At 46.6% G+C, this 15,468-nt stretch overlaps 1 protein-coding gene across 5 annotated transcripts in view; it reads left to right on the forward strand.

Moving 5' to 3' along the window:
• CCDC93 (coiled-coil domain containing 93) overlaps positions 1-15,468 on the forward strand; it is a 103,443-nt gene that overhangs the window by 28,415 nt on the left and 59,560 nt on the right. For 4 of the 5 annotated variants that reach the window (XR_011528681.1, XR_011528682.1, XM_070581174.1 and 1 more), the window contains exon 7: positions 6,492-6,583. Coding sequence is in view for 3 of the 5 variants with exons in the window: in XM_070581174.1 (XP_070437275.1) it covers positions 6,492-6,583 (92 nt within the window). In the remaining 2 variants the exon portion in view is untranslated. Of the gene's footprint in view, positions 1-4,139; positions 4,640-6,491; positions 6,584-15,468 lie in introns of those variants that run through there. The other variant, XM_070581176.1, reaches the window with a different exon arrangement.

Genomic DNA, 15,468 nt, shown 5'->3' on the forward strand with positions numbered 1-15,468 from the left:
TTTTTGTTGTTGTTGTCATTGTTATTGTTTTTAAATATGGCATATGAGGGCAATCTTACGTTTTGTTTTTTATTTATTTATTTTTTTAAACTTGATTATCTTTGAATTATTCTTTTTTTTGGCAGGGAAAGATTCACCCTGAGCTAACATCTGTTGCCAATATTCCTCCTACTTTCCCTCCCCAAAGTCCCAGTATATAGTTGTATACTCTAGTTGTAAGTCTTTCTGGTTCTTCTGTGTGAGCCGCCACCACAGCATGGCAACTGACAGATGGATGGTGTGGTTCTGCAACTGGGAAGTGAACCCAGGCCGCTGAAGTGGTGAGCGCTGAACTTTAACCACTAGGTCATCAGGGCTGGCTCAGAACTATGGTTTTTAAATATAAAATCAGCCAGGGTCCCTGTGCAACACAGGGGGCCTCAAAATATGTTCAAACAGCCTAAACAGCCTGCAGGTTTAATACCAGCACAATTCTAAGAGAACAGCCTAATCTGGGGTGGGGGGGGGGGGAGTGGCGGGGGTCAGCTTGAAGGCCAAAAGCACAGTTCCAGTGGAACATCCTAATCCAAAGGCTAAACAGCCCAGTTCCACTTGAACAGCCCAGTTCCAAAGGAATGGGGCCGAAGGCTGAACAGCACAGTTCCAATGAAATGATTCAGGATCAACAGAGAATTGCAATTCAGGATCCACAACCATAGTGAGCCCTTGCAAGTTCAGAGCAGCAAAGGGAGGAGGATCTCGTTCATAGAGGAGAGGAGGAAGTGGGGAGGGCTGTTGTAAACAAAGAGTCTATTGGAGGAATTGAGAGTTCACAGTGTACTGGCTTTCCATGGGCCGAGTTGTGACAGTCTCTCACTGGCTGAGCTTTTGCTGGGCAAGAAGAGCTGGTCCTCTTCACTTGGGCTTTGCCATCATTGTAGGGCATGAGAGCTTCTTCTTCTGGCCTCCTGACTCCATTGTAAATGAAGTTTCTGTTTATTAATTTTCACATTACTTTCTTGTCTTCTCCATACCTCCTTTGCACAGAATAGCTAGCTGCTTTGCAGAAGGCTTGCTTCATAAGAGGTGGTATTTTTCAAAGGACGTAAGAAAATGAAATTGTTGCCACCCAGGACAAGCCTCCCCTTACCACCTTCCACTTTTGCATCATCATAATAATCGCTCATTTGTCTCAGTGTGCTGCTGTATAGCTTACTTCCTCCTTTTCTGAGCTGTCAGCCTTCCATGTTCATGAAGTCTCTGTCCTGTGCAGCGAAGTCTATTACTCTCTCTTAACCTTGAGTAGAGAGTACCTGTGAATTTTTACCCCAAACCCCAAAAGATATATTCATTTATTATTTATTGAGCATTTTTTGGTAATGTTTAGAATTGTGTATGAGAATAGAGGGGACAGGGAAAAACAAGACTTTTTAGAGCTTCCAGTCTAGTTGAAAGGAAATGCATTGCTGAACTTACTGGATCATCTAAGAAACCAGGTCATTTAAAATTACTACTCCAGTGTGTTCTTCCGTAGGGCATTCTGTGAGGAGGGCCTCTTCATTCAGCAGATGTCTGATAAAAATATGCAAAAAATATATGTCTTATCCTTTATTATTTGTCAGATACTATTAAATATATTGATTGATTAATCCTCACAATAGCTTTACTTATACCTGTTTTACAGATAGAAAACCAGAGGTTAAAATAACTCGCCCTAAATCAGACAGGTAGTGAGTATTGGAGCAGGGGCTAAAACCTTATCTGTCTGACCCCATGTATTCATTCAATAATATATATCTTTTAAGATTGGCATCTGAGCTAACATCTGTTGCCAATCTTTTCTTCTTCTTCTTCTTCTCGCCAAAGCCCCCTAGTACATAGTTGTACATTCTAGTTGTAGGTCATTCTGGCTCTTCTGTGTGGGACGCCGCCTCAGCACGGCTTGATGAGCAGTGCTAGGGCCGTGCCCCAGACCTGAACCAGCAAAACCTGGGCCACCGAAGCAGAGCACGCGAACTTAACTGTTCGGCCATGGGGCCAGGCTCCCATTCAGTAATAGTAATTGAGCACTCACTGTGTGCCAGACCACATTCCAGGAGCTGGAGTAAAAGCAGGGACATTCCAGTAAGAGATTCGGGGTTTGGGGACCACAAGGTGGCAGTAGCGCACACAAGCTTTATTTGGGCTGTGCTTTGACAGGTTTGCATGCGCGGTGAGGGAGTCTCTCATGACGTGTGGCCATCTGGAGGCTTAGGCACAGGGGCCACCATCCAGAAGGGGAAGGGAAGAAGGGACCGCCCCCAGGGGTATCACAGAGGAAGTTTCAGTGTCTAGGTGATGTTGCTCAGCAGCACAAAGGGAGGTCTCTGGGTTAGAGGTGTCTGAAGGGCTTGGGTTCTTTATAGCCCCAGGACTTATCCTGCATGGTTAGCATGTGCTAGGTGCAGTTTCACAGAGTATGCAATGTACCCAGACCGTAAGTGGCTAAGAGTCTGCTTATTTGGGGCATGTTTAAGACAATTGGCTGTGTAAAAATTTGAGTTTGGCACTGGCAGGCTTTTGAGCCAACAGGTCTCAGACTGCTGTGAAGAAATAAACCTAGGAGCCAACATCCAGAAGCCATCTGTGGCTCATATATATAATGCAGTGACCTGATTCTTATTTACTAAGTTTACTGTTTGGTACAGACACAAGGAGACCCGAGGCGGGACTTGTGCTGGACCTCAGAGCAGAAGACATGCCTGCAGGGCTCATGTAAAAGAGAAGAGCAAAGAATTAAGGCTTGGGGTGTCTGGAGAAGTCTGCCTCCCCAGCTAACTTTGCTGTCTATAGACATGTTCCTCTCTTCAGAAATGATCGCCGTCCATCCATCTCTCATCATTTCCTTCGCTCAGTCCCCAGGGGCTTTGTTCATTTGTTGTTGTTTTATTAATGTGAGAATGAAAAAGCAAACAAATGTATTTGTCTCAGTTATAACTTTTTCTCATGGAATCTTTCAGGACTTTGCCCTTGGTGGTGGAAACATCTGTGGAGCCCCTTTAGGTGGAAGCCAGTTTGTTCACGGGGCTCACGGGCTGAGGCGTGTCTGTTATGGGTTTGCCTGTTGAGCCCTGTGACAGTGAGCTGTTAAGGTCAGTGGAGGCAACTCAGGAGTGTGGCTTCCTGCCGGGTGGGGTGTGGTCTGGCCCACTGGAGCTTTGGAGTGTAGGATGCCAAGTTGGTAGTGACTGTTTCACTGCCTGCTCCTTTAGGTCATAAAGGAGTTGTGAGGGGCAGCAATCAGGGCTTTGCCGCAGACACTGCCATGGCGCTGTGCTCTGCTACTCCCTCACCCTGGTGTTTGGATGTGATTCAGAGCAGTTGCTCTCACCGGTGAACCTGCTAAATAGAGATGTGTGACTCTCACAGTCCACGAATCTCTGCTTTACAAAGGACTCCCCTTAATTTTTTAATCCCATGCATGTGTCCTTTAGCATCTACTGAGACAAATGATCAGAACCCAACATGACGTGTGGTCAAAGTTGGGGTATCAAACACCTTGCAGAGTCCCAGTTCTGGAGTGATCCTGCCTCTATCATTTACCACCTTTGTCCCCACGGGCAAGCTGTCTAACCTCTCTGTGCCTGTTTCATCATCTGTACAAGGAAAACAAGGATAGCTACCCTCGTAGGTGTGAGGATCAAATGAGCAGCACATAGAGAGCAGTATACACCTGGCACACACCCAGCATTCAATAAATGCTTGCCGTTACTATTGCTCCCACTATCAATGGCAAAAGATAAGTTGATTCTGTTTCTTTTTTAAAAACACAATCAAGTGTAAAGCATTTTTTTAATTAATCACAGACTTTAAATTATTGATGGAATTATGTTACCACATCAGTATTTTTGCAGGATTAAAAGAACATGAAGAATGAGAGACTGGGAGTATCCTTCAAGATCTGTTAGTCCAACCTTCATTTTACAGATGAAGAAATAGGCCCAATGAGAGGAGCTGCCTTTCCCAAGGTCATAGAGCTAGTTAGTGGCAGAGATGGGACTAGACATCAGTGTTCCTGCCTCCTATTGCTGCGAAGGGTGACTCGGCAGTGGTTCTTTTACATTTGGCCTGGAAACCTCTATAACAGTTAGGTCCCTAAGCAAACCATTGGAACGATCCATGTGGCAGCCTCACCTTGTGCAGTGAGTCTTGTGAGGGGGCTCAGCGGAAATGGCTGGTGGGCGACTAGAATGCCCACCAGAGGCAAGTTAGTGTAGTGGAAAAACCTTGGGACTGGCAGCCAGGGTACCTAGGGCTACGCTTGATACTATTCTAGAGATCCTGGACAAGTTATTTAATCTCTGCTTCTTCAGTAGTGAAGTGGAGGTAACAGCATCTGCCTTGCCTGTACTTCATAGAGTAATTATAAAATGCAAAAGGTGAGGTGCTTTAAAGTATAAGGAGTAATTACATAAAGGCCAACGTTGTCATTGTTTGCCAGAATAGAAGGTCTTTGTAGCTGTTGGTGTCAGTATGCTCTCGTTTTGGAGTCAGTCTTCTTTGGGTGAATCCAGTTTCCTGTCTCAGGTCGTTGACTGTGGTAACTAAGGAAGATAGCAGTTAAGCTCAATTATATGGCACTGCTACAGTAGTCGAGCTCATGGAAATGAAACCATACACAGTAAGTGACATCATATGGGTTAATTATATTTTCCTTTCCCTATAAATCTGTTTTATGTTATTTATAGTTTCCTATTCATGTAGACACTAGCAGCAAACTAGGGAATGTTTGTGGCAGCAATTATAAGAACAACCTTCAGCATCATCCCAGACTCTTTTCCATTCCTTTTCTACAAAATTGTTGAGATTCTGTAGTATGTGTTGCAGAACAAATGTTTTTCTGTATGTTTGAAACTTTTCATAATAAAAAGTAAAATAATAAAATTAACTAGAATTATCAAGGGGGGAACAATTCTAATTAGAATAAAAATGCCACTATCTGGAGAAGCCTAACAGGAACATTTGTCTTGGTGTTGTCTGGGTAAAGATTAGATGTGTTGAACTCTGGTGGTGGAGAAGAAAAGGTCCAGAAACAAATGGAATACCTTGGTTGTGTAAACAGCTGCCTATTTGTACCCAGAGCCTTGAGAAAATATTACTAAGGTATTATTTGACTGCTAGCTTGGCAGTCAACAAGGACATTTATTTGGGGTAGAATGACAAACCAGGTTATCTGGAGGTGAAGACCAACATTAATTGAGCACCTGGTACATGCCGTATGCTTTCTTTAGAAGATAGGGAGAGAGAGAAAGAGAAAAGATATATATAAAAGACATGTGTATATGTAGATATATAGAGAGATATATAGTTTCAGAAGGTGTCCTACACAAAATAGATCTATATTTTCTTCTGCATTTATAACTAAATCACACGCTAGTAATTTAAAACGTCAGTGAAAATTTATAGCGCATTTTATGTTTTCATACATCTTTTTGAGGATAAACCTCGAAACACTTTTATGAAAAAAGATATGTATCTCTGAAGGATTTGTATCCACTCTCCTTCTCCTGTGTTAGAGCCTAAGAATTGACATCTCCTTTGCCATTTCAGGACTTTTTTTGTAAGGATTCTGGGTTAACATATATATGTCTGTGATTGTTGAACTGGTTTGCCACTCTGGGTGGTGAAAAGGTCTGGCTATGTAGTGACTGTGCAAAATTTGTATTTTTTCTGGAAAATTTTATTGAGGAATAAAAAAGATTTGAATAGAGAGAGAACCCTTGTTTCTCAGTGCAACACTCAATATTATAAAGATGTTGGTTCTTCCCGAAGAAGCCTATAAATTTGAGGTGATACTAATCAAAACAATAGTTTTCCATAATGAACTTGACAAGCTGATACTATGATTCATCTGGAAGAGAAAATGTGTAAGAATAGTCAGGAAGTTTGAAAAAGGACAGTGGAGACATGATAGAGACTCATAAAGCAAGAGCAACTGAAGAGGATAATATTGGCCTGTGTTAAATATGCATGCCATTTCAAATCAGGGAAGAATGACTATTACATTGATAATGCTGGGATTCTTAATTTTCCATTCAGGAAAAAATATCCCTACCTTTCACTGTACCAAAAAAAAGAAAACCTGGATGGATGAAAGAGCTAAATCTAAATTACAAAAGTAAGATACCAGAATTTTTTTCACAATCCCTAGGATAGGAAGTAAGATATAAAATGATTAATAACTTTGACTACATAAAATATGAAAATGTCATAGGACCATAAAACCGCGCTAAGTTAAAACAAAGTTGGCACACAATAGATTGGGTGGAAATACTTCTACCTGTACGGAAGTCAAAGGAGCAGACTCCTTGAAGGCAGTGACCCTGAGTGCGCCCTGTGGACCCGGAGGAGAGCTGCGCGCTCGCCATGATGGGGAAGGACTCGCTCCCTGCCTGACTGGATGCATCTGGCAGCCAGCTCAGGAGGAGAGCCTTCTCACACGCAGTACCTGCCCTGTCTCCTCCACTTCTTAGGATGTTTACAAGCCCCGTCGGAAATACAAATGCCAAGAGGAGCTGCTTGATGAAGAATCTCGAATCCATGCTACACTTTTGGAATATGGCAGGTAATGAATGGGACCCTGTCTAAAGTGTCTGTTTTTTAGAACCATTGGAAAGAAAAGCTAATTTGAAGTGCTTCATTGCGATTAACTTGGTTGACTTTTACCTGATTGACTTTGCTGTTTTTGGCCCTAGATTTCCAGAGTCAGGGGCTTTTCTCTCTCAAGTTGTTAGCCAAGTTTCCTGATGGTGCTAGAGACCTGACCTTTGAAATTCCTCTCTGGAATTGCGGGCATAACAGGGAGCCCTGGCTCTGCCTTCCTTGGGGGTTGGGGTGTTCGGGGCATTTGCAGCAGCGGGGGGAGTGTCTGCACTTTGTGCCCCCACCATTTGTTGAAATCTTTAGATAAACTAAAGAATTGAAAGCAGTTATAGCAGTTTTACTTCTTTAAGTGTTAGAATAAGAGTTTTGGTTTCCTGTGAAGAATTGTCCTAACCAGAATAAAGAATTTAGAAGTGGTTTGTTACTTCTTAAAAAAGTCTCTAATTTTTAAAAAAGCAATCTTAGATGCTCAGTTTTTATGTGAAACACACACGGAAGTGCTTCTCCTCACTGAATTTTTGGTTGACCCTGGGTGTTGACCTTCGTTCATGTCCTGCGTTTTCTACTTAGGGTGACTGACTCCTTGATGTGAGTGTGCCTCCTTGTGCTTCTTCCTTTATGCTGGAAGTGGTTGCTGTGCGCTGCCTCACAACCCAACCCTCCTTGGGTGGCTGGAACTAACAGCACTACCACCTAGTGTCTCCCTAAATGAGCACCCGATGGCTTCCCCCTCTGGGGTAATAGAACCAGCGGAAGTTAGGCTTAATTGGCTTAATTATTCCATCTTTCAAATGGAATTGCAATCACCACTTTGTTTTTGTTTTTGAGGGAGTAGTGTGGGGTCAAGTCCTTCCTTCTCAAGGATGAAAACTAGTCTGTTTTCTAACTAGTTGTTAGTTCTGTCCCTAAGCCACCTGGTGTGTCAGCTGCCCCCACAGCTGACAAGTTGCTGCTGTGAATTGAACCCCTCTTCTGAGTCAGGCAGTACCAGAGCAGCTACGTAATTTATGGGACCCAATATAAATGAAAATGCAGGTCCCCTTGTTAAGAATTATTAATAATGATTAATTGTCAAGAATTTCAAGACAGCAACAACAACCAAGTGTGGGGCCCTTCTACCTGTGGGGGCCCTGTGCAGCTGGACGATTGCACGCCATGGGCACCGTGATGGGGTCTTTCTAGCCAAGCCCAAGCTGCAAGTGAGTAGATGAGGCTGCACTGCTCTGGGTGACCCAGAGCTGGAGAGACAACCTCTGTGAATGTCACATGTTCCAGAGCCAGAGTACTTAGGGGAATGTTGTGCTGTTTGTTAGTTTGTATTGTTCATACCTCCATTTTTTCCAATATCATGGATCCTGCGATGTTCCTGAGAGTGAAAAGGAGTCAGAGCGTTGGTAAATGACCCACCTCACGGAGACCATGCTGACGCTATTTCGATACTTTGTTTTGAAATCCTCAGTTTCAAATTGGATCTTTTGTGTGCCTGGTAGATGGTAGCTGTTATCACCTTGTGAGGGCTGGGTAAATTCGAGACATCCTCTGCATCCTCAGGAGTGCTTGGTGCAGTTTGAGGCCAGAGTCAGGCTGGGCTTTCTTTACGGAAGGGAGCAGGGCACAGCTTCTGTTTGTGACTCCTCTCACATTTGGAGGGTGAGAAAGGGGCACAGTGTCGCAGTAGCAATCTTAGTTCCTGTTGGTGGGTCATGCTGAGTTCTCCTGATTTCTAAGACGAGGGTAGGTGTGTGATGAGGATTATTTGTTTTTGTTTTTTTGGGAGAGGGATTATTTAGCTTTCTGTGGAGCTTTCTGGCAAGGAGAGAGTGGGTTTGTGAGAGGTGGGCAAGTGGATACTTAGGACATTTTGATAGTTTTTTTAGCTCATTCTCCTTTGTGAGAATGGTAAAGACAGCATTCAGAAGGGTTAAAAAATAATTTGCCCAAGGTCAACTACTAACGATTAAGAACTATTAAGAGCCTCAGACTGTGACTTGAACTCAGGTTTGTTGGGCTCTAAAAGCGTGTCATTATCGTTATCTACAAATATTGTTTGAGCCTCCAGTGAGAGTCTGGCTCTTGGTTTTAGAAGGACAGGTGTAGTCTTAGTTATTTGGTCTGAGACCGAATAAGAAAGGAGTGGTTGTTAAAACTGACAGAGTATATTGGATAAAGTTAAAGTGCCAACAAGTGTGTTTTGTTTTCCTTCTTTGGCAAGTCCCCTCCCCTCCTTTCTGGCTCTCCGACTCTTTCCTCAGGGTTCTGTTCAGAACTCTCCACTGCATGGAGACCTTTCCCCTTAAATGAGGATTACATAACAATATATATGTGAATAACTTTGAACAGTTTGTCTTATGTAGAAAATGGTAAATGTCAACTCTTAGGTGCTATCTGTCATCACCATTATCACCATCATCATTAGCAGCAGCAGGTTTCTGTTCTCAAATGCCCTTAAATGGGACCTTTAGATTCAAATGAGGATGCTATCCTGAGCCTCTCCTTTCAGTTCTCCTTGTCCTTAAATACTCAGTACCCCTAGCACTAACGCTCCCTGCAGTCCCGTTATTCTTGCTCTTAGTCCCTCTGCCTTCCCTTCCCCAGTCAAGCGAGGCTGGCCCCCTGCTGGCTCTGGGACTCACTCTGCTCTATCCTGCCTCTCCCTTTATGTTGTGGCATCCCTTACTTGCTCATCCCCACCTAGGAATCCAGATCCCCCATCTGTTGTCAGGACTTCTGTTTTCCTCTTCATCTCACCTCTTGATCAGAGGGAGAGTATTTTGACTCCGAGAGGAAGAAAGTCTGAAACTAGAGTTTCCTCTTTGGGACTGAAGATCACTCGTCAGCCGAGGCCCACAGTGCATCTGGCTTTGAGGTCAGCATTGCAGCTTATTCCTCCTTTTAGACTTTCAGTGGCTTAAATAAGGCTGAGCTTTAAGCCTGGTCAGCCCTGCTGAAGGCCTTAAGGACCGTGTGTCCATTAAAAACATGTTTGAGTATGTTTATTCAAATGTTATGCTGTTGGAAAAACAAAACTCATAGTTTTGATTTTTGACTTAAAATTGAAACTCTGTAATATTTCAGTTTTATTATGAGTCCAGTCAACTTTTAGGAGCCAATTTAAACACCTAACCATGCTCTACAAACTGCCACTGTGGGGAAATGCATTTTATGTGCAGTGTGTTTGACTTGCAAGTGGAATTTTGAAGCACAGCCACTAGAGGCTGGAGTTAGCCTTCTCTACGCCATTTGACGTTTAATTTTGAGTTGCCTTGAATTCATTCTGTACTTAGTAAATGAAATATGATGTTCCTCTCCCGGGCTGTTTGTGTCCTGTCTGATGTTGAGGCCCATGACATGCTCATAGAAGGTAGTTAATAAATGCTTGTTGGATGAACAAAGAATAAGGCCCACAGTCCTTAATATTTAGGGCTTTTTTAATGTCCCTATTTTGTTCTGGGTTGCAGATCGTTTGATATTTGTCTTAATTTGTCCTGGGGCAATTGTTCTTGATGTTTAGTTTGTTTTTTAGAACTGTGAGTTCCCACATGGTAGCCACTAGCCACACATAATGGAATATTATTCATCCTTGAAAAAAGAAGGAAATCGTGCCATTCTAACAGTCTGGGTGAGTCTACAAGACGTTATGCTAAGTGAAGGAAGGCAGACATAGAAGGAGAAATACTACGTAATACCACTTACTCTAGGCATCTAAAACAGTCAGACTTACAGAAGAGAGTAGAGTGGTGGTTGCCAGGGGCTGGGGAAAGGGGACATGGAGAGGTGTCAGTCAAAGGGTACAGTGTCAGTTACTCAAGGTGAGCATGTCCTGGAGAGCTACTGTGCCTCTGGGTACTAGTGCTGGGTGTTGTATTTAAAACTTTGCTCAGAGGGTAAACCTTATGTTAGATATTCTTATCACACACACACACAATAATAAATAAAAAGGGTGGAGGAAACTTCTGGAGGTGATGGATACGTTCATGGCATAGACGGTGGTGATGCTTTCACAGATGAACACTCATCTCCAAAGTCATCAAATTGTGTGTGTTCAATCTGCACAGCTTTTGCATGTCGATTACACCTCAAGAACATGGTTTAAACAAAGTAAGAGTGGGTAAAGAGGAAACTGACTTAGTTTAGAAAGCTGCTGCAGGCCTCGTGGACAAGGTGACTGGGACGCTTTTACACTCCCTGCTGAGTGAGCAAAGGTGGCATAGGATGACATAAACCGTCTTTTTGACCATATAACAAAATGGATAGAAGGCAAAGTCCGGAAGGAAACATGCAAAAATATTACAGTGATTACTTCCAGGCAGTGGGATTATAGAAGATTTTTACTTATTTTTCTTAAACTTTCCTGTATTTTTTTTACACGAGACAAACAATAGAGGTGATTTCAGAATCTGAACTTGTGCCAGTCTCAGTGATTAGTTGCAGACGACAGAATCCATTCTTTCTGGTTCGAGCAGAGGGGAATCTGTTCATGGGTGCTAGGACTGAGATGCCAGGACCACCAGGGGACCAAGCTTGGATGCCCCATGGCCATGGACAACACTAACAGTCACCTGGACAATCAATAAGCCCGCCCTCGACTGTTGCCGTGGAAACCCCACTGCCTGTGATGCTCAGGCCCAGACACTGGAGCGTGCTGCTGTGGGAGAACCGGACCCTCTGACCCCTGCCAGCCAGGAGCCCCATCCTCCACCACCTTGGGGGGCTCACTTCCACCTTTTAAATCTCGGGCAGGCATCTGTCCAGAGGAGCTGAGGCCACTGGCAGAACCCTGGCTGCAAGGGAGTCAGGGAGATGCAGGTTTCAGTTTTTTCCAGAGACTCCCATGTAGCCAAGCACAGAAGGACGGGCTTGGCACACATTTTGAGTGAATCAGCCTGCAGGGTCCACCAGAGAAGTGAAATAAGAGTGAAAAACATGATCAGTTGTACCTTCACCCTCCGAAGGCCCCATGAAGGCTCAGTTATCTATTGTGCTATAATAGGGGACAGCAGGAAGCTCCCTCTTTGTCCCAGGAGCACTGGCTCTCAGAGCACCTAGCCTCCACAGTGCACACTGGCCTGACTTCCCGCTGTTACTATCATCCTTGATCCACAGACTAGCAAACCGAGGCTCCTACAGGTTGGGTGACTCATGCTGCTTGGGGCTGGGACCAGGAAGGACTGACTTAGGGCTCGTGCTTGTTCCCTGTCATATTCTGGCTTCTCAGACATGGGACGTCAGAGTGATGGGGCTGCTGCTTTGCCACATTGCTGCACCTCAGCCATTTGTCAAGGAGCCTCTGTACTGTCTTGGAATGTGGGGACCCTACAGTGAACCTAACAAATCCCCTGTCATCACGGGGGCTTCCTCCTAACAAGAAAGGCAGAGATGGTAAACAGACGTGAGACGGCTCCAGGGGCCCTGAGTGAAAGCTGCCAAGCGGGGGGATAGCGGAGAGGCTCTGAGGAGGGGTCTCTCTCCTGCTGGGTGACAAATGACCCCGACACTGAGCAGCTACTGCAGTAAGTGTTTATTTTCTGGTCTCTGTGGGTCAGGAGCCCAGGGGCAGCATGGCTGGGCAGCTCTGACTCAGGGCTCTCGTGGGGTCAGTGAGGATGTCAGCTGTGGCCACCTCGTCCCAGGGCTGGAGATCTACCTGTAATCTCCCGTGTGTGGCTGGCGGCAGGAGGCGTCAAGTCCTCACCATGTGGGCCCCTCCACAGGGCCGCTCACAGGTAGGGGATCTGGCTTCCCCCAGGAGAGATGGAGATGGAGATGAAGGTTGAGGTATGCACATGCACACGCACACACTCACACATATGCACACACACCCTGCCCTGCCTGCTTTCCTCCCGCACAGCTGTGATGAAATGGAGAACAAAGCGAGGACAAACACCCTCTCCCGTTGTTCCCAGACCACCCTTCCTCCTCGTCCACAGCTTGCTTTCCTTCAGGCTTCCTGAGAATGGCCTTGGAGAGTCGTCCCGCTGACAGAGAGCTGTCTGCTCCTTGTCCCTGTCCCCTGGAGCAAGGAGACAGCACAAGTTTCTGCTGGCCATTCCAGTCTTCCATCACCTGCCAGCACAGGGGGCTTTGTGGTGGGCGCCGATGCCCACTTGGAATTGCTGGACAGGGCGTCCAATGTCCTTCTAGAACAAGGGGTTTCCATTCAGGCAGCTGGAGCACACATCGCTGGGAACTCCCTGCTTTGGATCTTATTTGCTGTTGGCGAGTTCTCAGGGCGGGGCTGGGGGGTTGGGCGCTGACAGGGGAGGCTGGGGGCGTCCACCTGTGACAAGGGGCCTGGATGTGGGAGGAGCAAAGTGGGGGCTCTCTTCTCCTTTTTAAAATAGTAATCCATCACTTCGTTGGACAATTGCTCATTTTTTTTCCTTTTCAAAATTATGATATAGACACACAGAAGACACCCAGTGTATACGCATCCATATGTGTATGTGTGTGTGTTTACAGTTTAAAGATTCATGTAGTGGAGATGTCTGTATTCACCACCTGTGTCAGTAGATGGGATATTGCTAGCAGCCCAGAAGCACTTGTATCCCCCCTGACAACAGCCCCTCTCCCTGGGGTGACTGTCAGTGCCCTGACTTTGTGACAGTCGTGTCCCTCCTCAGCCTCATTGTCTCACTCCCCAGGGGCACGTTCAGCTGAGGCGTTGCATTTTCCCCATTTTTCTCCTTTACGTAAAGTGCAGTGTGCACCCTGTTTGCGGCCTGGCTGCCTGGGTGACTCACTCGGCTGCTGGGGGTGGCCAGGGTACCTGCATTATGGTGGCTGTTTTGTGTCCCTTGTGTGGATGGGCCATATTCAGCCATTGTCCCATTGAGACAAGCAGGCCCATTCCAGCTTGGGGCTCCGAGAGCACACCACCCTAGGCCGTGTCCCACGCTTCACTGGCATTTATACCTGGGAGCAGAACTTCTGGGTCCAAAGGTGCTCTGACCTTCCTGGGCAGTGCCACTGTCTTTTCTAAACCAGAGCACGTGTGCGCAGGTCCTGTGCGGAGTTCAGGGAGGTGCAGCGTCCTCCAGGAGGATCAGCTGCAGAACAGCCTGGGTGGAGAGGAGAGCAGCCGGCTGCTCAGAGAGGGATGGATGGCGGAGGCCTGGCCCAGGGTGTGGAGGGCGGTCAGTGATGCCGCTGCATAGAGCCGCGGCTGCTGAGAGGGACAATGGCAGGCATTAAGTCCATGGAGCTTTCCAGGCAGGAGCAGGGGTGGGCAGGGGCTTTGAGGCTGGGGGCATCTGTCAGCTTGGCAGCCACAACAGAGTGCCATAGACGGCCGCGTGAACAACAGAAGTTCATTTTCCTACAGTTCTGGAGGCTGCAGGCCCCAGATCAGCATCTGGCAGGGCGGGTTCCTGGGGGGACCCGTCCTCCTGGCTGGCGCCTTCTCCCCAGGGCCTCACGTGGTGGAGAGATCATGCTCTCGTCCCTTCTTCTTGTCAGGGCACTGGTCCTACCGAGCTAGGGCCCCACCCTCATGGCCTCATTTAGCCCCTAGCATCTCCTCACAAGCCCGTCTCCAGCTACAGCCACCCTGGGGGTTAGGGTTTCAACATAGGAATTTGGGGAGGACACAAACATTCACCCAGTAACGGGGGCTTCGGGGCCTTTGAGGAACTGGAGCCTGCATGGAGCAAGGGGGGAGGGGTGTTGTGGTTGTCTGTCGTTGTGTAACAAACCACCCCCTATGTTAGTGCTTTAAAACGAGAATCATCATTTATTCACTCACGATTTCAGTTTGGGCTGGGCCCAGGGGGACAGCTCCTCTCCGCCCTCTGTGACATCAGCTGAGGCCTTGCTCACAATGCTGGCAAGTTGGTGCTGGCTGACAAGCTGGGAGCTCAGCGGGGCTGATGGCCAGGGGCCTTGGTCCTCTGCCATGTGGCCACGTGGGCTTCTTCACAGCGTCATGGCTGGTTCCTAAGAGAGAGAAAGTGCCACTTGCCAGTCTTTTTCAAGGTTAGGCCTGAACCTGGCAGGAGTGTCATTCCTTCCATCGTAGAAATCACAGAGTCCAGGTACAGCTACTGGCCATTCCTACCACAGACCTCGTCTTTTTGGGAAGAGAATAAGAATTATACATATTTAAGGTGTGCAACATGTTTTGGTACTCCGATACATAGTGAAATGGTTGCTACAGTAAAGCTAATTAACATGTACATCTCCTCACATAATTGTCTTTTTTTTTTCTTGGTGCAAACACCTGAAATCCATTCTCAGCAAATTTCCAGTGCATGAGACAGCAGTGTTATTACTGCTGCACGTTAGCTCTCTAGACTGACTCATCCTGCTAACTGCAGCGTGTGCCCTTTGACCCCTGCTCCCATTTCCCCCACGCCTGCCCCTGCTGACCACACAGGCCTCGTCTTCTCTCGGCCGTGTGCGGTGGGAAACATGCCACCTTTTATGTTGGCCTCACATCCTGGGCTAAAGATCTTCATGTCCTTGAAGTGCATATTGCCTAGCTCTTTCTCCAAGCCTGCACCACCCCAAATAATTAAGACATGGTGGAGTACCCCAAAGCTGGGACAGTCAGGGCCAGCTGTCTCAATTGCTGGACATTGCTCTGTGGCCAGTGCACAGGACTCTCCATGGCCAGACTTGCAGTGGAGTGTGTGCTTTTTTCTGGCGTGGGGTCCATGGCTTTGATCACATGCTCTGATGGGGCTCTCACCCAGAGAAGGGGTGCCGTGATCGTGACCACAGATCTGATCGGACCAGCTCTGCAGTGTGGCTGTGAGAGGAGGATGGTCTGTCCAGCCTCTCTGAGCTGACCTCACAGAAGCCACGGTGCATCACGTGCCTGCTCCCCACCTGCCACTTAGTAGGAGCCAG

This window comes from Equus przewalskii, chromosome 17 (genome assembly GCF_037783145.1).
Source record: "Equus przewalskii isolate Varuska chromosome 17, EquPr2, whole genome shotgun sequence".
Lineage (NCBI taxonomy): Eukaryota > Metazoa > Chordata > Mammalia > Perissodactyla > Equidae > Equus > Equus przewalskii.